Source organism: Chamaea fasciata, unplaced genomic scaffold, assembly GCF_029207755.1.
Source record: "Chamaea fasciata isolate MVZ Bird 193981 ecotype frontalis unplaced genomic scaffold, bChaFas1.0.hap1 SCAF_4, whole genome shotgun sequence".
Lineage (NCBI taxonomy): Eukaryota > Metazoa > Chordata > Aves > Passeriformes > Sylviidae > Chamaea > Chamaea fasciata.
In genome coordinates, this window is record NW_027094089.1 from 69,877,026 (window position 1) to 69,900,912 (window position 23,887).

The following is a 23,887-nucleotide window of genomic DNA, read 5'->3' on the forward strand; positions in this document are numbered from 1 at the left end:
TGCATATCCTTGTTTTTTACATTTACTTTCTCTGAACAGAATCTCTTCGGGTTCTCCTTGAACCCGCAGCAGCTGGTACACCTCCTGCCCCTGCTCCTGCTCAACCTAGTAAGTCTGCATTTTCGCAATTCTATTCCCTTGGATGTGGGTTCCTAGCTGGCATCTCCCTTCATACTGCATAACACCTGTAGGCACATACAACAATACTTACTACATTTCCTTGTTTCTTAAAATTTACTTTCTCTGAAGTAAATTTCCTTTCTCTGAACAGAATCTTTTTGGCAGCACTTTGAACTCCAAGCAGCCGGTACCATGTACTGTGTAGTAGTTGGAAAACAAACCAGTGGAAGATTCCAAGTCAGAACTACAATTTAATAGGAAAATTAAAATAAAGGCAGAAAACACTGGCTTAGACTGTCAGAGTCAGGATACAACCTGACACCCTGTTGGTCAGGGTGTTGGTAGCAGTGCAACTGGCTGCAGTCCTGTTGAAGTGATAGATGTTGTTCTGTTGAAGTGGTGATTCTGTTGAAGGGTCTATTGCTCCTCTGAAGGCCCACTGGCAGTTATGTAGCTCTTGTCCTCTGGGAATCCAGTTGGTAAGGCTGCTCTGGTGTTCCTAAACCTCAATTCATATCCAGGTAGGAATGCTTGATTCTCCCCATTGGGCAGAGCATCTCACAATGGGATGATGTAATTTTATAAGTCATGCAGTAAGGCCTTGATGACCCACTAGTGGAGATAGCCCCCTGGAAGGAGTTATCAGGGATGAGTAATGGAGAGGATAAAGAATACTGCCCCATTTATCTTAACAGCTTATGTAGAGAGTAATAGGATATATACTTTTTGGTTACATATTACATTATAACCTAAGACACTGAGGTAAATTTACTTTCTCTGAACAGACTCATTTTGGCATCACACTGAATCCCAAGCACACCATGCACATTCTGCTCCTGGTCGTTATTCTCCTCCTTCTGGTAAGTCTGCTTTTCAAGCAAATCTAGTCCATTGGATGTGGGTTCCTAGCCAGCACCTCTTTTCATGCTTCACAGCTTCCGCAGACAACTACAACAAGACTTGATTGTAAACATAATGAAGCAATAAAACTACTGCTAACAGTTTGAAATAGCCATTTCTCGCAACCATACCCTTTGAGTTCTGTGCATTTCCTTGTTTTTGAAAATTTACTTCCTCTGACGTAATTTTGCTTTCTCTGAACAGACTCCTTTTGGCATCCTGTTTTACCTCAAGCACCTCCTCCACCACCTGCTCCTGCTCTTGCTCAACATGGTAAGTCTGCCTTTTGAGCAATTCTTGTCCCTTGGATGTGAGTTCCTAGCCAGCACGTCCCTTGATTCTGCATGGATTCTGGAGGCAAATACAAAAATACTTAATTGCAAACATGATGAAGTGGAAAACCTAGTGTAAACAGAAATGTTGTGAGACTTTTCTCAGAGGAGAAAGGTGATGGTAAAAGCCATCATGGGGTTTAAAATGACTACTGTAAGAGTTTTTTCTACTGGTGCCTATTTGCTTGCATACGTTTGAGTTTAGTTTGCGTTTCGTTGCTGGCTTGGTTGGACTCTTGGGGTTTGGGTGTGATGGAGGCGGGTGGGTGCATGTTTGATTTACGGGGGCTTTTGGTATTTCTATTATTATTTTAAATTTATTTCTTTGTTTCTTGCAAAAGTGTTTTTCCTTCCTTTATGATATAAGCCAATTATTATTTTGTAGCAGCCTTTCCTTGCAACTACAACCATTTCAGTTCTGTGCATTTCCTCGTTTTAGAAAATTCAAAACTAGATTAATTTTAAAACTACTTTCTCTGCATAGAATCTTTCTGGGGTCGCATTGGATTGCAACTAGACAGAACACCTCTTGCTCATGCTCGTGAGAGTGATGGTAAGTCTGCCTTTCAAGGAATTCCAGTCCCATGGATGTGTGTTCCTAACTGAATCTCCTTTTGTGCTGCACAACCTCTGTAGGCAAACAGAACAACATTTAAATAGAACATAAAAATAATGGCGTAAACGAAATGGAGCAATTAAACTAGCATTAACAGAAACATTCTGAGACTTTTTTCAGAAGAGAAAGGGGATGGTAGCATCTAACCAGGGACTACAAATACAGCTGTAATGTTTTATTCTGTTTGTCCCTCTCTGCTTGGATCTTTTAAGTTGGGTTTTGTTGGTGAGAGTTTTTGCTTTTAGGGAGTCTTGCCAGTAGGTTGGTGTTTGATTTTATTTTTATTACCATTTCCTTCCTTCCTTCCTTCCTGCCTTCCTTCCTGCCTTCCTTCCTGCCTCCCTCTCTCCCTCCCTCCCTGCATTCTGTAAGTCCCAGCCTTGCAAAAACAACCCTTTCAGTTCTGAGTATTTCCTTGCTTTTCTAAAATTTACTTTGTCTGAACAGAACCTTTTCAGCCTCAGTTTGTGCCCAGAGGAGCTGCTGCACCTCATGGTCCTGAAACAGAGGGTAAGTCTGCTTTTTAAGCAATTATAGTCACTTGCATGTTGGTCCCCAGCCATAGTCTCCCTTCATGCTGCACAGCTTCTGTAGGCAAATACCACGATGTTTAATTGTAAACATAACGGGGCATTAAAACTACTGCTAACAGAAAGATTCTGAGACTTTTTTCAGAAGAGAAAAGGGGTGGTGAAAGCTAACACAGGGATTAAAATTACTACTGGAATGGTTTTGTTCTATTGGCCGCTATTTGCTTGGGGATTTTGGATTTTTGGGGGGCTTTGGTTACCTGCTTGCTTGGATCTTTTGGTTTCACATAATGGCAGTAGTGGGTGAGTGGGGGGCTGGTTTCTGACTTTTTTTAATACCATTTTTACATTTTTTTTTTAGTTTTTCTTCCCCAAAATGCTTTTGTCTTTTATGACATTATAAACCATGAACATTCTTATAATCATCTTCCCTCGCAAATATAACCATTTCACTTCTGTGCATTTCCTTGCTTTTTGAAAATTTATCTCCTCTGAAGTAAATTTCCTTTCTCTGAACAGATATATTTCGGGTTATTGTTCAGCCGCGTGCACCCTGTACACCTCCTGCTCCTGTTCCTGCTCCTGACGGTAAATCTGCTTTTCAAACAATTATACTCACTTGGATGTGGGTTCCCAGGAAGCACCTCCCTTCATGCTGCACAGCTTCTGTAGGCAAATACTACAATATTTAATTGCAAACATCACAGAGCATTAATACTGGTGCTGAAAGAAATGTTCTGAGACTTTTTTTCAGAAGACACAGCGGGTGGTTAAAGCTAACACCAGCATTAAAATCATCACTGAAATGTGCTTTCTATAAGTCCCTATTTCCTTGTGGATGGTTTTGTTTCAGTTTGGGTTTGGATGCTTGGTTGCTTGGCAGATTTGATTTTGGGGAGTGGTTGTGGAGGGTGCATGGGTGTTTGATTTTTGATTTTTTTTATACTATTATTTTTGTGTCCTTCCTTCCTTCCTTCCTTCCTTCCTTCCTTCCTTCCTTCCTTCCTTCCTTCCTTCCTTCCTTCCTTCCTTCCTTCCTTCCTTCCTTCCTTCCTTCCTTCCTTCCTTCCTTCCTTCCTTCCTTCCTTCCTTCCTTCCTTCCTTCCTTCCTTCCTTCCTTCCTTCCTTCCTTCCTTCCTTCCTTCCTTCCTTCCTTCCTTCCTTCCTTCCTTCCTTCCTTCCTTCCTTCCTTCCTTCCTTCCTTCCTTCCTTCCCTCCTTCCTTCCTCCCTTCCTCCCTTCCTCCCTTCCTCCCTTCCTCCCTTCCTCCCTTCCTCCCTCCCTCCCTCCCTCCCTCCCTCCCTCCCTCCCTCCCTCCCTCCCTCCCTCCCTCCCTCCCTCTTTCTCTCTTGCTCCCACCCTTTCCTCTTTCTTTCCTTCTTCTTTCCTTTTTCTATTTTTTCCTCTTTTTTCCTTTTTCTTATTTCCTTTTTTTTTCCCATTTCCCCTTTCTTTCTTCCTGCCTTCTGACCTTCCTGCCTTCCTGCCATCCTTCCAGTCTTCCTCCCTGCCTTTCTTTCTGTGAGAAACCCTGAACATTTCTAAGACCCTTTCCTTGCATCCATAACCATTTCTGTTCTATGCATTTCTTTGCGTTTTAAAACTGACTTTTTCTGAACAGATATTTTTCAGCCTCATCTTTCACCTCAAGCAGTCCGGACACCTCCTGCTCCTGTTCCTGCTCCTGCTGGTAAGTCTGCTTTTGAAGGAATTAAAGTCACTTGGATGTGAGTCAGAGGTAGGCAAATGTAACAACACATACATGAAATGATAGTGGAGCAATCAAATTAATGCAAACAGAAACATTCAAAGACATTTTTTCAGAAGGGAAAGATGGTGAAAGCTAACACAGGGATGAAAACTTCAGCTGGAATGGGGATTTTTTTTTTTTCTATTCTTAATTTGCTTAGATACGTTTCAGTTTAGTGTGGATTAGCTTGCTTGGCTGGGGGGATTTTTTGGTTTTGTGGAGTGGTCATGGTGGCTGGGTGGGTGTTTAATTTTTGATTTTTTTTCTTTTATTACTGCTTTTAATTTCTGTTCTTTCTTTTTTTAACCAAAGCCTTTTTCCTTTCTTGCTGTTACAAACACATTAACATTTTTATAACAGCCTTTCCTTGCAACTACAACCATTTCAGTTCTGTGCAATTACTTGCTTTCTAAAATTTACCTGCTCTGAACAGATATTTTTCAGCCTCGTGTTTCACCTCAACCACGCAGTAGACTTTCTGCTCCTTCTCCTGCTCCTGATGGTAAGTCTGCTTTTTAAACATTTACAGTCACTTGGATGTGGGCTCCCAGACAGCACCTCCCTTCATGCTGCACAACTTCTGTAGGCCAATACAACAATAATTACATATAAACATAATGGAGCAACAGAGCTAGTGACAACAGAAAGGTTCTGAGACTTTTTTTAGAACAGAAAGGTGGTGCTGAATGCTAAGCAGGGATTAAAAGTTTTGTAATTTTTTGTAATTAACTTTTTGTAGTTTCTTTTACTAGTGGTCCCCAATTGCTTAGATATTTTTATTTTTGGTTGTGTTTGGGGTGTGGCTGGTTGGATTTTTTTGGTGTTGCAGAGAGTTGGTGACAGGTGCGTGGATGTTTGAGTTTTGATTTTTCTCTTTTATTACTATTTTTAAACTCTTCCTTTTTATTTTCCCTTCTTTTTAAAGAAAGGCTTTTTCCTTTCATTCTGTTTTAAACCATCAGCAATTTTTAATAGCCACTCCTTGCATCCATAACCATTTCAGTTCTCGCATTTCCTTGCTTTTTAAACTTTACTTTCTCTGAAGTTGTAGAAATTTGTCAGACTGGGTTTTTTTCCTTGTTACCCTCTGTCTTGCATTTTTTCCTTAGAAATAGTGTAGGACAGACTTTGGTAAATGTGGACCTCAAATAATTGTAACCTTTACTTAGTACTGTTAGTACTGGATGGTTTATTTGCCTTGAAACGTGCGAATGAATTGACAGTGGTAGTAAGTAATGTAAAAGCTGATAGTGTTGTGGGCTTGAAATGGCTAAACGCCAGTGCACCGATGAAAAAAACATTTGCTCATTCTCCTCTGCCAGAGTTGAGCATAGGAAGGGGAAAGAACAATTAAAAAGCTCACGGTGTGAGATAAGGATTAGGAGTAAAACAAGGGCAAAACAGGCTCGAAACTTTAAAGTGGATAAAGAAAGATCTATTAACTGAACTAAAAAAGGATAATGTGAACTAAACCCACTCTTACCCTCCCCCAGCCCTTCCTTTCCTTCCCACCAACCAGGCAGGGAGACAAAACGGGGCTTTTAGTCAGTTTGTTGCTTCTAGAAGTCTTTCTTCAATTTGCTTAGGGAGAGGAGTCTCTTTTGCTACGGCATGGGATCTTTCCCAAGGGAGGCAGTTCTCTGTGAACTTTTCTAACGTGCAGCAGTCCCGTCCAAATCTTTTGCAATGCGTGTTGTGTCTCTCCCACAGGCACAGCAGTCTTCCCACAACTGTTCTTTTCGTAAGCCTTTTGGTTCATGGGGTTTTGTTTTAAGGATGAGCCGTTCTAGTATAAAATATGCAAGGGTCGTTTTCTTCTACCTCTGGAAGCAAGGGTTCTCTCTCCCTCTGTTCAAGCCTCCCACCAGATCACAGCTTCTCAGCATCCACGTGTTCCAGCGTGGGCACCTTTTTCCTCACAGGCTACGAGTGAATTCTGCATTCCCCCACGCACTTAATGAATTACAGGGAAATAGATTGTTGTAATACAGTCCTCGCCCCGGCTTGCAGGAGAATTTCAGCTCCGAGGCCCAGAACACCTCCTCCTCCACCTCCCTTGTTTGCACCGACCTTAGTGTCGCCACGTTGTTCTCCTCACGGGTCTTCACCTTTTCTCTGACTCGGGAGAGAATTAGTGTAGAATAGCGGAGAATATGTTCACTTGTTCTCAAGTTCTGTCGATGGAGAAGCTTTATAGAGTTCTGCAGCGTTGAAAGGTTGCGGGCCCCATCCGGGCTCCACATCAGGGTATTGCTCACCATGCCTCTCTCTGTTGGTCCTGTGGTTCTTGCCGGCACCACGCAGGCCGCACCGGCTGCTGGCTGCAGTCCGCACCTCTCTTCATGCGGAGCGCTTTTTTGCCCTTCTGTTTGTTATAAATGGGCAGGAGACACAGTTTCCTCCTTTAAATGCCTTTATTAATAAACAGGGTCTCGAGGGGTGGCCTACGCCGCTGCTGCTCCCTTTCGTCCACACCACTGAGGAGGAGGTGCAATCCACTTTGCTGCTGGTGCTGCAGAGTGGGAGTTCTCGCCTCGCGGGGGTTCCAAAGAACTCTCTTGGCTCATGGAGTCCAGGGATGTCTTGCTCTTTAAGTACTTCGTAAGTTATGGCGAGATACAAAAACTTATGAAAACCCTCGGCATAAATACCCTTGTGTATGCTTAGTCCAGTGCTGTCTTTGGCAGATTGAAACTTTGAGCTGGCTCGTTTTGGCTAGGGGTTCTTGGTGTTGATATGGTCCCACCATGCAGCTGGGCTCTTCTAATTACCGTAAGGGTGGCAGCAGCAGCCTGACTGACAGGCCGGTTGTCAGCAGGAAGTAGGAAGAGGATCCGACAGGAAGTGGAGCAAGCAGGGCACAAGCCGATGGGACAGGCTGGGTGCAGGCAGGCAAAGCAGCAGCAGAAATGGAGAGTGGTGATGCCAGGGAGCAGTGATGCCAGGGAGCAGCAACAGCTTGACTTGATGGAAAAGCTAAGTGGGATTTTGGGGTAGGGGATACAGAGTGGACTAAACTGCCAAACAGCATTATAACTCTTGAACAAAACATTACAACTCTATAACCAACAACTTATAACTTAATCACCATTCTTATTTATCACATGTTGGCAGCATGGCTGGCTAAAAGTGGCCAAGCAAATAAAGCTCATTGTGAGCCATGCTGAGATAGCCGCGGCCACATGGCGCCGCCCCGGCCGTGCCAACCTTGGCCACGTGGCCCTGGCCATGTGGCCGGCCCCGGATCGGGAGGGCCCTGGCTCCTCCCCTCCCCTCCAAGGAAGAAAAAGAGATTTCCCAAGGTTTTGTCTTCCGTAAATAAGTTCTGGTAGAGGCATTACCAGCTCTTCTAATTGGCTTAGCAATGTGCCTATTCTCAAAGGCAGCCAGCGATTGGTTTTGCCAGGCATGGAAGAGGTTTTAGCAGCTGCTCACAGAAATATCACTTCCATGGCTGGCTTCTTCCCTCCTCACCAAAAATTAGCCCGTGCAAACCCAATACAGATAGGCCACAAAAGAGGATTTCCCAACTATTGAGATGATCACAGACATGAACAAATGGAGCTATCAGTAGAGGCAAAACCAGAAAAGCATATTGACAATGTTTACTAAGTTGCGAGTGTCTATAATGCTGAATATGCCAAGCAGTGATGTCTCCCAGAAACTACTTTTGATTGGACTATTAACAATTCTTACCCGACTTTAACCAACTCGCCATCACTTGCCAACATTACTGCATAGTGAGTATATATATAAGGAATATACTGCATAATAAGGAATGCAGGCATCCCAGTACAAATGCTCTCCTTGTCATGTGGCTTTGCTTACACAAGTAAGAGTTGTAACCAAAGAGTGTAAATCATGCAGTTTAAAAGGATAATAAAGTTTAAAAGGATAAAGATGAAATTTATATTATGAATCGCATTCTGTAACTTAGGACAAGGTGTTCACAGTAGATCAACCCCACACATGCTATTTGGTAAAGAAAGGGCCTTTTCTATGCAAACATTGTTCGATACTCAGTATTCTAGTGATGGGAATTTTTCACTTGTCAGGCTACTGTAACATATTTGAATATTACAGTAAGTTAATTTAAATGGAGGCAGTAACAATATGCCTGACTGATATTTGAGGAGTATTAAGTGGTGATTTCAATTGACGGTGAAATATGTTCAAAAGTAAATGAGTCCTTTCTGTGGCTAACAGGGCCAGTGTTCCCCAATAAGAGGTGACAGAGAGAATATAGAATTCGTTTCTTTACTTGATTAAAAACCACAGCCTTGGTATTATAGTGATGATGGGTAAAAGATCTCTGTAAGTATTTCTAGCACTTCAAAAAAAGTGTTAGTCTTTTCCAACACTTCCTAAGGCAGGATACTTGTGCTAATGTCCACTGTCTATTAAAGATTAAGATCTATAATCAGGTGTCCGGTGTTTCAAACAAGCACTTAGGACAAGACGCAGTTAGAAGTACTTCACAGACTCACCTTTGTGAGAGGTATTTAACAGCAAATGTAGATTCTCTCGTGATTTGTTGTTTATTCTTTGTTTTATTCCCAGCACATGGGAGTGATTTTATCTACGGATCGCAAATTCAGCTTCACCAGAGTGATAGCCAAGATTTCCAGATGCTACAAGCTGACCTCTCCCCTGATGTAATACAACACGGATCACACACTGTACTTGGAACCAACGTACCCTCCGGTGTGACACTCTCCAGATCTTACACAGCTCCTGGAACCAACGTACCCTCCGGTGTGATACTCTCCAGATCTCACACTGTGCCTGGAACCAGCGTACCCTCCGGTGTGACACTCTCCAGATCTTACACTGCACCTGGAACCAGCGTACCCTCCGGTGTGACACTCTCCAGATCTTACACAGCTCCTGGAACCAACGTACCCTCCGGTGTGATACTCTCCAGATCTCACACTGTGCCTGGAACCAGCGTACCCTCCGGTGTGATGCTCTCCAGATCTTACACTGTGCCTGGAACCAGTGTACCCTCCGGTGTAACGCTCTCCAGATCTTACACTGTGCCTGGAACCAGCGTACCCTCCGGTGTGACGCTCTCCAGATCTTACACTGTGCCTGGAACCAGCGTACCCTCCGGTGTGACACTCTCCAGATCTCACACTGTGCCTGGAACCAGCGTACCCTCCGGTGTGACGCTCTCCAGATCATACACTGTGCCTGGAACCAGTGTACCCTCCGGTGTGACACTCTCCAGATCTTACACTGTGCCTGGAACCAGTGTACCCTCCGGTGTGACGCTCTCCAGATCTTACACTGTGCCTGGAACCAGCGTACCCTCCGGTGTGACACTCTCCAGATCTCACACTGTGCCTGGAACCAGTGTACCCTCCGGTGTGACGCTCTCCAGATCTTACACTGTGCCTGGAACCAGCGTACCCTCCGGTGTGACACTCTCCAGATCTCACACTGTGCCTGGAACCAGCGTACCCTCCGGTGTGACGCTCTCCAGATCATACACTGCACCTGGAACCAGTGTACCCTCCGGTGTGACGCTCTCCAGATCTTACACTGTGCCTGGAACCAGTGTACCTTCCGGTGTGACGCTCTCCAGATCATACACTGTGCCTGGAACCAGTGTACCCTCTGGTGTGACACTCTCCAGATCTTACACTGCACCTGGAACCAGTGTACCCTCCGGTGTGACGCTCTCCAGATCTTACACTGTGCCTGGAACCAGTGTACCCTCCGGTGTGACACTCTCCAGATCTTACACTGTGCCTGGAACCAGCATACCCTCCGGTGTGACGCTCTCCAGATCTTACACTGTGCCTGGAACCAGCGTACCCTCCGGTGTGATGCTCTCCAGATCTTACACTGTGCCTGGAACCAGTGTACCCTCCGGTGTGACGCTCTCCAGATCTTACACTGTGCCTGGAACCAGCGTACCCTCCGGTGTGACGCTCTCCAGATCTTACACTGTGCCTGGAACCAGCGTACCCTCCGGTGTGACACTCTCCAGATCTCACACTGTGCCTGGAACCAGCGTACCCTCCGGTGTGACGCTCTCCAGATCATACACTGTGCCTGGAACCAGTGTACCCTCCGGTGTGATACTCTCCAGATCTTACACTGCTTCCGGAACTCATATACGCTCTGGAATGGTATCTGGCAGACCCTACAGTGCATCTGAACCCAACACTGCCTCCAGTGCAGCACCAGACAGAACAGGTTTTGGGTCATCAACAGACATATCCTCCCATCTGATGGATGAAGGAATGTACTCTATACCTGAAATCAGCATAGCTGGTAATGTGGCACCTGTAGGAATAGGCCCTGAGTCACCAGCGGACATGTTCATCAACCTGATACCATCTGGAAACAATACTGGGCCATCAATGGTTGCATCCTCCCCTTTGATAGAAAACAGAATTTCTAGTGTGTCTTCAATCAACACACCCTCCGGTCTGACAGGAAATGAAACTGGCACTGGGTCTTCAGTCAACACATTCTTCAGTTCCACACCAGCCAGAACCATTTCTTCCCATTCAGTAGGATCTTTCAGCCAGGATCTCTCATGCAGCACCAGAAGAAATCAGTGAATTTCATTATTGGAGTCTTGGTTTTGTCAGTGCTCCTAAGCAGAATCCTAGCTTCTCTTCAAAAGGAAAAAACTCTAGAAATATAAAAAGAGCTAATTAAATACCATTTCACCTAGCTTTGTGTTTTAGTTCAATGTCTGGGGTTTTTTTGTCTGTAATTTCATATTTTTATGAAAATGTCCGTTCATATCTTCATATTTCTGTGTTTCTAACTATTTGTATACCAAAACACTTATATTTGAACTCTTATTTATTGCGGTTGTTAAATTTTATGCAGTATATTTTAAAATGTTACAAAACAACATCTTTTGGGTAGTTTTCCTCATTTAAAAAAAATCCACTAACCATTTTAGTCTGTCTCTCAAAGTTGTTTCATACCCTGTCTATTTTAAACCAAGACTCCGATACTTCAATAAGATTGAGAGGGGTTCATGAAATGTACACCAGTGATTTTTCTTGTGTAATGTCATGGCCCTGACAATTCAGAAGTGAATGGAGAGCTATTTCGCAGAGTGAAAAGGAAAGAAATTTTCCAATGGAGTTGTAGTTTATGGAATGTTTATTCTGACTCCCACTCATAGCTGGCACTGGAGAAAGCCATGTCCCTGCAACTGTCAGTGTCATCTGTCTGCCATAAATTGTTTTGCTGCAACAATCAGAGACATCGGGCTGGAGAGAGGCTCGGCTGATGTTAGGAACAGGAGCTGCCCTGAGGAGAAAAAAAAGAAATTAACTTTTACTTCCCAAACCCATCTCCCCACAGACTCAAGCAGGATTCCTCTGGTTCCCAGAAATACACAGAAACAGGGCTGAGAAGACCATTTAGACCTAAGTGTTCATGCCCAGAACCTTGCTGATGCTGTTTGGGTTTTGCTTTTTTTTCTTTTATATGTTTTCTACATTCTTTGCACATATATTTGTTGCTCTGTAGCCTATTGTATTAGTGGTTAGTTTCCCCCATGCTTTTCCATGGCCTTTCCGTAAGCAGAAAGACAAAAAACTTCCAGAGCTCCAAGCCCCACGGGTACAAGGCCCCAGTGCTATCTTGGTTCTTCCTGGGAACCAAGTACAACTCTTAGACACACATTTTCATGGATAGAGCATAGCCTGTGCTGAGGGGGGGACTCCAGAGAAGGAGCTTGACCTGGGGGGAGAATTGCATCACCACTTGTCTTCCTAATTGGTGCTTTTTATCAACTATACTAATTTCGTAAAACCTATAAAAATGTACTTATCCCTGGAGGGAGTAAGCTTTTGTGGACATGTTTTCATAACTGCCTCTGACGGTCTTCATTAAAGATCTCCTTTTAAATTACCTCCTTACTAAAATTATCTTGAGTTTCATTTCCAGGAAAAAGGCAAAATTGCCATCACAGGATGGCATCACAGGCAAACATGGCCTATAATCCCACTAATCCATTCATCCAGGTGTCTTCACTTAGCTTGGATTTTTACCCTGCTAGTTCTGTGGGAATGCTGCTTGCTATCCAAGAGCTTTGTTCTTTTCAAGAAACTTAAGATACTTGCTTAGGTTCCTATTTTCTACAGATATGGGACATTGCAGTTGTTGAAAAAGATGAGGGATACAAACCATTCCTCATGAAACTCCAGCATCTCTAAGAAATGTTGATCCCAGTCGGCCTTATGCCCTTGTTCTGTCAATTGACAGCTGTATTTTAAGGGACACAGATACAAATGGAAAGAAAGGCCATATTTTACTTGGAATATTAAGGGAACAGAAAAGTAAAATGATATATTCAATAAAACTACATGCTTGGCTTTAGCAACAAGCGAAAACAAGCAAGGTAATCACATTACTATCTGAGAGACAGGATAGTGATTGAGAAAGATCCATCACCAATGGCCTAAACACTTGACCATCATCCAGATTTCACAGCTGCTGTGGAGCCCCATTTCACAGAGAGGACCTGGAGAACCCTTCCCAGCAACTGGGAAAATCCTACATGGTGTAGCTACCTGTATCTAAGGTCTCCAAATTCACCTTGAAAGAAGGTCCAGCTTTTATAGACCCAAATCAAGTCAAAATGACTTGATTACATTTTTAGCACAGAAATACCTGGATCTGATGGCACACTTCCTGACCAGTAGAGGCCAGGGTTTGGCCACAGGCCAGTCCTTGTCTGGAAGGATTTCCCCTAAAATATCCTACAAAAAAGCCTCGATTCATGTCAGTTGGGAAAATTTCTGAAAGTGATACATTTCTTTCAGATAGCTTACACAAGGTTATGTGTAAGTTTCTGAAGAGCTGATTTGGTGTTAAACAGCTAGCATAAGCATCTCGGTCATCTATTTTTAGCTAAAGAATACTTAAATAATACTGGTGGTGTTATGTTGTGTTTCTCTGGGGAATGGTTTTTCCCCCCAAGACCCCTAATGCCTGTAACCATATTGTTACTGATATGTTTGTTCATTAAATCCAGGATGTGGGTGACAAGTTAAGTGATAAAGGTAGTCTCGCATAATTTGCGGTTGTAAGCAATATTTTCCAGGAAGTCAGCGATTCTGAGTCTTGAAACGCGGCAGGGGAAGAGCAGACCCCAGCAACAGAGACGCACATGCGCAGAGTACTATTCAAGGAAGTCACGCACGCCGGAAACCGGACTGTATAAGAGGAAGAACTAAAACCCTGACTGGCGCGGCAGTGGCGGGACAATGGTCCCCCTGTCGCCCAGCGCTGCATTACCTTATTGTTACGCTTGCTGTAATTAATAAAATCCTTGATTGGGACAAGCAACGGTGTCAGACTATTCCGTGCAAAATTTCCTCTATAACAATATGGTTTGACCTTTCCTTCCGTTTTTGACCCAATTGGCTGAGTGCCAGCCATCCCTTCCTGAGGGGGAGACCAGGTAAAGACCCTGTATTTCCTTGTCCTTTCTCTTGCCTCCCTGGAACCCTTTGAGAATAAACACCTTGGAATAATCCTGGGGAAAGAGCCTCTTTTGAAATCTTTTGTCCTGTCCCTCTGAGATATCCCTCCAAAACCTCTCAAGAAACTGAGCTAACCTGGGGGGCTGTGGGGGGATGTTTTCAGTGTTAGTCACATCACGTCCAGGTTCATCTTATAAGTCAAATTTGGCTGAGCCCTGCTGCTCAGGCCTAATTACCACAGCCCTCCAACTGGGTTCACTATCACAAACAAAAGTTGTATTTGTTTAAAGTTAAATTGTAAAAAGCTGTATTTCATGATATTAAATTTGTGCTCTACTAATTTAAATTCTAATAGATTTAATTTTTATCAAAATGTATCAAATTTAAAATGCTAAGCAACAGGACTAGGTGCAGATTTTCTGTCTTGTGAATATTTGAAAGGCCTGAAAACAGTGTCGAGGCATATACTTGGGCAAGAATAAGATATATTGTAACCAACACAGAAGCTAGAAAAAAATTAGTAACAAGCTAGAGACACAGGATGAAACTTGGCAAGAAAAAGGGAACAGACCTCGCAAAAAGGAAGGACAGAGCTTACTAAAATCAGTGAGGAAATCACCGAAACAGCTAACAAGAGACTGTGGATGTCTAGAGGGGAAATGTGAAAAGGGCACGGTGAGGAAGACGTCCACCCTTCATCAGGGGACCACCAAAGAAGATGCGGAGGCTTCCTCAGTGAGAGTACCAGGGTGCACTACGCCTTCACTTATGCTAATGACAGTAATGAGTTTTAAGAAATAGTTTGCATAACCACACTTTTTCTAAGGAAAGCAATGAATATGCATAAAGTACAACCATATATTGTAATCTGCTACATACCTGTGTGTGTGCTGTTAGGAAGAGGGATCCCCGCGCGCCCGGCCCACTGAATGAAGCAAATACCCGCTTCTCGGACTTTGTTTCAGAAGTGTCTCTTGGCCTGGTTTGAGGCAATTCATATTCGACATCCAAACCCCAGAAAATCCTCCTGACTTGCCCTGGCAGCACTGAATGCGGAGATCTCTCCATCCTCAGCTAGGCAGAAGTTACTCTGGTCCTGTAGCAATGGTTACATATTTTAAACCTTCTCTGTCCTCTGGATTCTGGTACAAATTAGTCACCAAATAATTTATTTAGTTTTTGAATCTGGCCTTTCTGTTCAATGTTGTTACCAGGCTGAAAAAATTAGAGATGTCTACTCTCTCCTCTTTCCCTGTGGTTGTGCTGAAAGGGAAGAATATTCACATTATTTGCATTTGAAACGATGCAAGAAACTTGCAAAGAATTGTAATTATTCTATCTCACAAAAGATAGGATAAGGGTCATCATCAAGTCCACACAGAGCATATCTGTTCATTAACAGACTTTCCAAAACAGTTATTAGTACTTGTTCAGGGTTCTTGGTTCTTCCTTTAAAGAAAGCAGGTTGTTGAAAGGTCTGGAATGAATATTTCAACATTAGAACATTAGGCATTTAAACATTAGAATATTTAAACATTAGAATTATACAGAATTCCCAGAAACCCAGTGGTAAGAGTGATAACTTTGCATTAATGCTGATTAGCAGCTGAATTTTTCATAAAGGCATATCAAGGAAACTCTAAGATGGAATTAATTACAATGGAAATTGCAGACACAACTAGATTACAAAAGACAATGAGCTAGAAACTCAGCTGGTACAAATCACTACAGAACCACAGGATTCAAAATCTAGCTCGGTGCTTGCTGGAGGACGTCCATGTCCTGATTCCAAAATGTCTCTAAGAATTTGTGCTCTGCCATTTTAATGGTGCTAGTGAAAACTATGGTCTTCCTGTAATCAACATATTAATGATTACACAACATAATTACTAGATTGTGTGCAAACCATTGGATTGGGTTTTTTCTTTTCATTGCATAGTTTTTGTTTAGCTCAGGTATCAACAGAAATTTTTAAAAGGATATATTGCTTTGTAGATGGTACATTTTAATTGCTGGACTGATGATTATTTTGAATAATATGAGCCTTATCTCCCTGCTCAGAACAAGAATATCCATTCCAGAACAGTGACATGGGGTCTTGTGACCAACACAGTGAAAGCTGAAATGACATTTTCAAGAGGTGAGGCCAAGCTTAGAGCATACAGATATATGAAATGTTTAGGTCATGCTCTTTTCCTTCAAGCAAACTTCTCTTGTCCCAACGAGGTTGGTCCCTCAAATTATGATCTATTAATACTTTAATTTCACATCTCAAAAATCTGTGAAGAGAAAAGTAGATATTTTTTACTTCTCAGGTAGGGAAAATGCCTACATTCTGTGTGTAGGGGGAACAGACAACCCTTTCTGTGCTCAATTTTTATTTCAAAAAGGACAATATCTCTGACATTTTGGTAAGAAAGCAATTAAATTGAGAGCACAGAAGCAGTTTAAACTGCCTTTCTCTTTGAACTGTTTCTACAAGACTAACATCAATTATCTTCAGATTGAAGCAGTGATGAAGAGAGGTCATTAATTTGTGAGCAATTGTCCGAACTCTGCAGCAGAATTGCTCCTTATACTGTGATACCGCTACAGAGAGTTGGGGAGGTCCTTTGGCATTGTGCATTTATAGAGCAGGTCAGTCAGGAAGAAGCTTCTCTCGCTTTGTCCAAGGGAAATTGATAACCAAACACTGTGTCATCAGTCCCTTTTGTAAAGAAGGAAAACTGGATGATTTAAAAACAAGTCACTGAGCCTGAATGGAGCCTGAGCAGTGGAGGATAGAGTTAGCACAATAGATAAAGTTCTCATTGCAGAAATAATTGCTTGTTTCTCTGATGCCCACTGTAACAGTGCTCCACTGTCAGAAACTCTTGGGATAAAAGTATCATTAGGGAAGATTTTCTTTCTCTCCCTTTCTCATTGCAGTTTCCTTTCATTATTTTTATTTTTATTTTTTTAAAATTATTCATTTTCCATTCCATTCTTGCTTCCTCCATGCATCTCCTGAACTGTTCCAGCAACAGCCAAGGTCACATTCACTGAGCATAGGTTTGTGCTTCCACTGAAATTGGATGATGGTTTTCCCTGCAGTGCTTTTTTCTCCCCTGCTGCTCTTACAGACTGGAGAGGGTCCAGGAGGGACGAAGGTGATCAGAGGGCTGGAGAGCCTGTACTGTGAGGGAAGACTGGAGCAGCTGGGTCTTTTCTCCCTGGAAAACATGAGGTTCATCACATGATTCCAGTATTTACAGCAGAGATACAAAGGGGATAGAGCATCTCTGCTCACAAAGACCCACGTGGAGAAGATAAGGAGCTACAGCACAGGTAACACAGGGAAGAGTTTTGTATCAACATAAAAAAGCAATTCTTACAGTAGGAACAAGCCTTTGCTGGAACAACCTCCCCAGGGATGTGGCAGAGTCCCCCTTGCTGGAGGTTTCCCAGCTGCAGCTGGACCGGGCTCCAGAGAATCTCACAAAGTCTCCCTCCCCTTCCCACAAGAAGTTGTACCTTCTGAGGGACCTCCACCCTGGGCTGTTATGTGGCTGTATCCTTGAAGGAGAGGGTCACGCTCACCATTCTATTTCCAGGCTGTTTTTCAGTTGCCTCAGTGCCCAGCTGTGCTCACACAAATGCAGATCCAGTGCAGGGGGGAGAAGGGAGCAAGTACCTGGCTGCAGGAAAAGCACACAGAGCCTCCTCTTGTGTTCCACCTGTTGGTAATTGTTGGCTCTTGGCACATCTCAGCAGTGCCCATCTTGCAGCTTTGACTCCTCTGACCTATGGTGAGTCATTCTGAGATTCCAGGGAAATTCCCCCCGGAGTCATATGCTTTATGATTTAGATGCTCTTCCACAGGTTTTCTGTGTCTGTTGTGGTTAAGATGCACTGGATGCAGTGAGAATTGACACAGCTGCAGTCAGAATTACAGTCAATTCCCCCAAAAAAGAGCATTCCAAAATTCCCCAAAATTCCCAGTATTTCATAGTTTGGACAAAGTTTTGCTGATAGCTGTTGGACTGAGATCGGAATATTTGGTTGACAAGTAAGGAAACTTCTCTTGAGCAGTCAGACTTCCACCAGAGAAGTTGTGAGGACACATAAAGCAGAATATTGGTCACCATTAGCACCTTTTAAATAAAGAATTGAAACCTTAATGTTTTCAGCAATCAATGTGCTGTTCTCAGACACCAGTTTTTATTTGTGACAGAGCATTTTCCTTCAGCTGCTAGGTAGAACTCAGAGTGCAGTGAAAGCAAGATGGATCTCAAAATTAGCTGTATTCTTGTGTTGATGCTATGGTTACAAAACCTTCTGGATCTTAAACTGACATTCTGTTTACCATAGGAGCAGATTACAGAAATATAACTCAGTTTCTGTGATTATTTCTTGATACAGCAGAGTCCTGGCTTGCTTATGGAAGGCATTTACTATAACTATTGGTATCCTTGACAACACAAGAATACAATAAAGGGCTTTATAATCAGCTACTATTCAAAAATGTATTCCTTAACTTGGATGACTATGTGGTAACAAAATTGCGCTGGGCCATTTTTGGAAAATATTTTAGGTGATGTCACATTAAAAGACAATATTTTGAGACATATTAAAATGTCTCAACTTGCTACCAGGTATACAGCATGAAATATCAGGCTGAACTAGAGTGAAATCTTCTCTGGTTTTTGCTGTGTTTGGTTATGTTTTCTGCAATATGGCCAAAATGGTGCCTCAAAATCATAGGATCATTAAGGCTGGAAAAGATTTCCAAAATCAGAGTCCATCTTTCCTGGTCTACCATTAATTAGAGCACTTGATGCTAACGTCATGGATCCAACTCTGCCCACCTTTTCCAGGTGTGCTCCTCACACACGGACACATCTCCATCAAGGTGGGGTGAGCACAGAGTTATTGATCAGCACTGACATGTGAGTGTGTGTGAATACAACCCCTGAGATACCATGGAATTGGTGCATCACCGTTTAACATGTCTGGAGTCAGCCCTCCAGGTCAACATGTTCACAGCACAGCATGAGAGAAGCTCATTTGGCTTTTCTTGGGGAATCCCCATGGAAGGGGAGTCGGGGTGAACGCTCCAGTTCAGGACACTGGTGATAGGTGTGATCTGAAGTGCAGCCACCCGCTCCTGTGCTTGCTTTTTTCTGGAGGGTGGAACCAAGGGTCAGCACTCATCCCATTTCAGTTTCAGGACACCGTGTGGGTTGCCTTCCAAGCATTTTGCCTGATGAAAAGCTGAAGGTCACGTGGTACCCTTGGATTTGCTCTGTGGAAGCAGCACATGATGGAAGGCTGAGCTTCCTTTGGAGACAGTTCCGAGTGCTGCACTCAGCTCTTCCCAGAAAATGCCAGGAGAAACAAGTGATGCTTGCAAGGTCAGAAATAGCCAAGTTGTGCCCCAAACCCAGCCTGAGGCAGGTTCCTGGAGGTCAGGAGCTGCAAGTCCATGTGTGCCGGCAGACAGATGACAGAGAAACAAGTCTGGCCACTGAAGGGGGAGAGAAAATGCCTGGCTTTTTACAAAAACGCAATAATATTGAGATGAAAGAGTTGAAGGAAAATTTGGCCAATTTGTTCTTCAGATTGGTGAACCATTCAGATATTCCCTTGACAGAGTCATATTCTTTCATAGTATGAAAGGGCTACACACTCAGCTGTGCTGTTGTCCTGGTTTGGGAAGATAGCTATCTGCTAGGGAAAGCTGAAGTTTCCCTTAGAACAGAGAATGTAAACCACCCCACCCCCCTCTTTTTCAAATTATAAATTTCCAGTTAGAGGCTTTTAGGCAAAAATTTGGGGATAGGATTAGCCATTCTTTACTAGTATGTATAACAAAGCAAACAAAAACAACTACAGCATTAACAACAAAACAGAACCAAGAACCTTAAGGGCTTTGCTTCACAAAAACTCAGGGCGGTTTAGTCTCAGTGCCCCTGCAGGACCCTCAGAGCACCAAGCTGGAAACAGTGGAAAAGTCCCGGGCTGGTGGCTGGAATGGCAGCATGTTCCCGGCAGGCAAGGGCGGGGTGACCCGGCAGGGCAGGGGCTGCAGGGTCACGCTGTAGCAAGAGGAGAAGAGTCGAAGAAGCCGCGACAGTGGGACAGGGCTGGCCCAGCTCCAGCAGGGCAGGCGGAGAAGCTCAGAATTCCAGAGCACACGAGCAGATGATGGTAGATTTCCCATGGCCGGACTTTCTGGTGACTTTCTCTCGCAGCAAGCAGCAACCCAGCTGTTCTCTCTCCCCGAATGCCGAAAAACAGAGACTGGAGCTGCCTCTGTCTCCATCCTTTACTTGCCCCAAAACTCGCAGTTATTTCAGAGACTGGAGCTACCTCTAGCTCCATCCTTTACCTGCCCCAAAACTCGCAGTTATCTCCCCCTCCGAGCTTTTGCCACCTCTTTCTTTTGGTCAAGTACTCTTAAGTATCCAACATTTAGTCTCCTTAGTAACTTACAGGGAAAAGAATTCTTTAGAGTAAAAAAAGGAACAAACCTAACCCCCAACAGATGTAAATAGGAGCAAAGTGCTTCTTGTCCATAAATTTGAGGTTACTAGACACCTAAGACTGAAAGCAGCACTTCTGCACTTTTTGCATATTCCTAGTGCCTCTGCCATCTGAACATCCAGTGTTCTCCATTGCACAGTCTACACATTTCCAGTTCCTGTACGATATGAGTTGCTGTTCATAATCAGCAGAAGAATGACAAGGGTGCCTATTTGGTAATTACATATTTTATGTTGGTTTAAACAATTTCTACATTTGTGGCAGCTGAATTAATGTTGCTGCTCAACTCTTGAGATAAGGAAATGTTAAGCTTGAGTTTGAGGTTGCCATGAGCAGTTGACAGTGATGTGTATACATGTGTTGCATTGCCCCCACCAGTCTGAAACTCTACAAACCATCCATGATGGTGCACTAAATGAGGTTTACATGATGCCTTTGAATAGGTCAGGTTCCTGGAGGTGAGGGGGCAGTCAGAAAAACATAGACGAAGCTCAGATGTGTTTTACTTGGAATTTAGATGTAATGTGATGTCATCTAAAATGCAGAAAACTAAATTGGGTTTTTTTGTTTCAGAAGGGTTATATACTTTGGTCTCAAAGAGCCAATTAGGTTAAAATTAAAAGATTGTTGATAAATGTTAAGAAGGCTTGGAAAATGTCTCTTATTTTGCAATAAATGGAGTGCAAGTCAAATTTCAGTGCAAACAATGGGAGTAGAAAATAATAGCTATAAAGTGACTTCACCTAGGAACGCATTCTATAATTGATTCAAAATTTAGTGCCAATCTCTTACTTCAGTATGTTTATTATTAAATGTCTAAATCAAATTAATCACCATTAAACCCTTTAAATTCATTAATACCAAAAAGAAAGAGGAAGTGCCTGATAAAATGTCATGCATTTGGGCTATGAGTATGTGCAGGAACTGTAATGACACACAGCAGTGGTGTTACCCCTGGAGCACTTGTGCCAGTCACACATTCCTGGGGTGAATTGATGCTGAAGAGACCCAGTAATGCAGTGAGAACTCAGTACAGAAACACCCCCAGCATGTCTTTGTGCTGTCCTGGCCCTTCAAATGCTTTCTCAGGTCCCACACCTCACAGCCACAGCCTGGGGCTCACAGGGAGCCATCAGTGTTCTGGGTCTCTTGTTAGGAGGTTCGTGATGGTATTGGTGGGGGTTTCCTCCTCTTCCTTAGGAGAAGGAACACACTGATGCTGGTAACCCCTTCCTACCTGGTTTTGGGTCCACCTGAGTTTGCTTTCATAGGTTTCTCCTCAAAGTCTGCCCACAAGCTCCTTTGTATCCCCTTGGTTCCCAGTTCTGCAGTTTTTCTGAGGGACCCTGAGGAACCCTGCAGTGACCTGTGCCCAGGTTGGCCTCTGTCCCTGTGCTGTCCCTGTACTCTGCCCCAGTGCTGGTGCAGCCGTGGGGCTTCATCCCACACAAAACCACACCTGGCCCTGTGAGCTGAAGAGAAACTGCACCAAACTGGGTTGTGCTCTCCTGCTTGTGAGAGAGCTGCCCCAGGGCTGGAGTGGCCTGGGCTGGACAGAGCCCAGGGGAGCCTGGAGACACTGCAGTGTCCAGCCAAAGCAGAAATCATGTCACTGATAACACCAAAGTGGCACGTTTCCTGGGCTCAGGGCACAGAAGGTACAGGACAGTGACAGCACGAGGCTGAGGTGACGTGGGACTCAACAACCTGCTGCTGTGGGAGAACCTGCTTTTCCCATGCACTTGGAATGGGTGTGGAGGATCCCCCAGGCCATCCTTAGAATGGGTTTTGCTGTGGCTTTTGCTTGTGCTGCTGCAGAGTGCAGAGGCAATTTTATGAAACTTCCTGGGGTCTGGCCCAGATTATCAGACCCCTTTGAGTTTCCTCGGGACTCAGCCCAATGGCAACTTGAATGGAAAGAGGGACAGCTTCAATCCTGTTGTCCAAAAAGTAGTTTTAATAATTTTAAAAAATAACAAACAATAAGACATCCACTGGATTGGACCGAACTAGATCAAGGCAGTAACAAGGGGCAAAAGGCACGAGGCCAAAGTCAGAGTCTAGGGTCAGACACGGGTACTTAATCACCTTGCTGTGGGAGAGGAGTTAAGGTGTGGTCTGAGGGAAGGGTCCAATGGAGAACAGTGACAAAGAATATTAGAATTCTTGCACCAAGAATGAATCAATGATAACACAGAGAACAGAGAACTTTCTGATAATAATTTGCATAGAGAGCATGTCAGTCAGCCTTCTGCTTATGGCACTAAGAATGGGGTTTCCTAAGGCCTTTTTTCAGGGTTCTCCTTTTTCCTGTGGAAACTGCTCTCTAAAATTGCACACAAAAATGTGCAATAGAACCAGACATAGGGCTGACATGCTCTGCATTTCCAGGATATCTCATTGACAGGGTAAAGTGGTATCAGTAGACTCTGGACCAAGCTGTGATTCTATGGATACCTCAGCAAGAATTGTTTTTTTTTCAGGGTGATTAAACCTTCATACTTACTATGCTTTCTCTGATATTTGCATCTCTATTTTGTCAAACTTCAGAAACCCTAATCATCTTTGGCCCTGTGAAATGTTACTAACATCAGCAAAAGTCATCATATTTTGCATGCAAAATTTTTGACATTAGGCATCTGGAAAGAACTAATTCCTACTGCTGATGACACACAAAGAGGTCAGGTAGGTGCCCATGTCTGCTACTGTTGACTGAAAAATATCTTTTGAAATTGCACCCTATTGCGCTGGATGGCCAGAATGGAGGTCCAGGAGGTTAGACAGGTGTTTACTACCGAGTCTTTGACCTTTTATGCCAAATAAAAATCATAAATTCTTAGAACATTCTTATAAATGTATTTATAAAAGAAAAGTATGAAGGAGAGATATACATATTGTGTGTGTGTGTGTTTGTGTGTGTGTGTGTGTGTGTGTCACACCTTGAACGTACCACATTGTAATATCACATTCTCCAAACATCCATTCTTTTTTATGATCATTATCCATTAGGAAATTCCATGTAAAACTTAATCCTTTGTTCAGAAGTACCTCACTTACTGAAAAAATTAGAATTGCTTACAGGGCCTCAGTTGCAAATGCAAAACATTCAAAACTCAAACTAATTGGTTATATTAGAAAACACACTTTGCTTTCCTCAAGAGGCTGATTGTGAGCTATTTTATCAGCTATTCATGAAAATATCCTGGGGCTGTTTGCATCAAACACTGGGATTTTGTTAGCAGTAAAAGAGGGAAAGTGCACTGTGTGTGGGAAAGTAATTCCCTCACAAAATATGTGCTTGGAGGCTACTTAGGTCAAAAGAATTTGTTTTTAATTCCATGGGCTGAAGAACTGCCCATCATCTGCATTATGAGAAAAAGAAAGTTGAGTCTTTTGTCTCTTTCTGAGTCTTAAATGACTAAAGCTGAACCGATTTCCCCAAAAAAGCAAGGAGTGTTTTGAGGAGCGTGGCGATGCCTGTCTGCGGAATTGACCATTGGCCAAGGGAAGGTCTTGCTGCCCAGAACTGAGCCCAAGGTGTCCCTGAGGATTTGTCACAGCCTCTGCCTCCTCTGGTAGTGCTCCCACAGAGCACAGCAGGAGGGATTCCAGCAATCTGTCAGCACGGGGAGGCAGAGCATGAACTTC

The 23,887-nt window shown here is 43.4% G+C and overlaps 1 protein-coding gene across 1 annotated transcript in view; it reads left to right on the top strand.

Moving 5' to 3' along the window:
• The window catches only part of LOC136289056 (coiled-coil domain-containing protein 171-like), a 39,098-nt gene extending 33,106 nt beyond the window's left edge, over positions 1-5,992 (top strand). The window contains exons 19-26 of the mRNA XM_066182522.1: positions 40-108; positions 1,225-1,293; positions 1,837-1,905; positions 2,416-2,478; positions 3,018-3,086; positions 4,119-4,187; positions 4,681-4,749; positions 5,958-5,992. Of these exons, the coding sequence (XP_066038619.1) occupies positions 40-108; positions 1,225-1,293; positions 1,837-1,905; positions 2,416-2,478; positions 3,018-3,086; positions 4,119-4,187; positions 4,681-4,749; positions 5,958-5,992 (512 nt within the window). The remainder of the gene's footprint in view (positions 1-39; positions 109-1,224; positions 1,294-1,836; positions 1,906-2,415; positions 2,479-3,017; positions 3,087-4,118; positions 4,188-4,680; positions 4,750-5,957) is intronic.
• Positions 5,993-23,887: the final 17,895 nt, after the last annotated feature.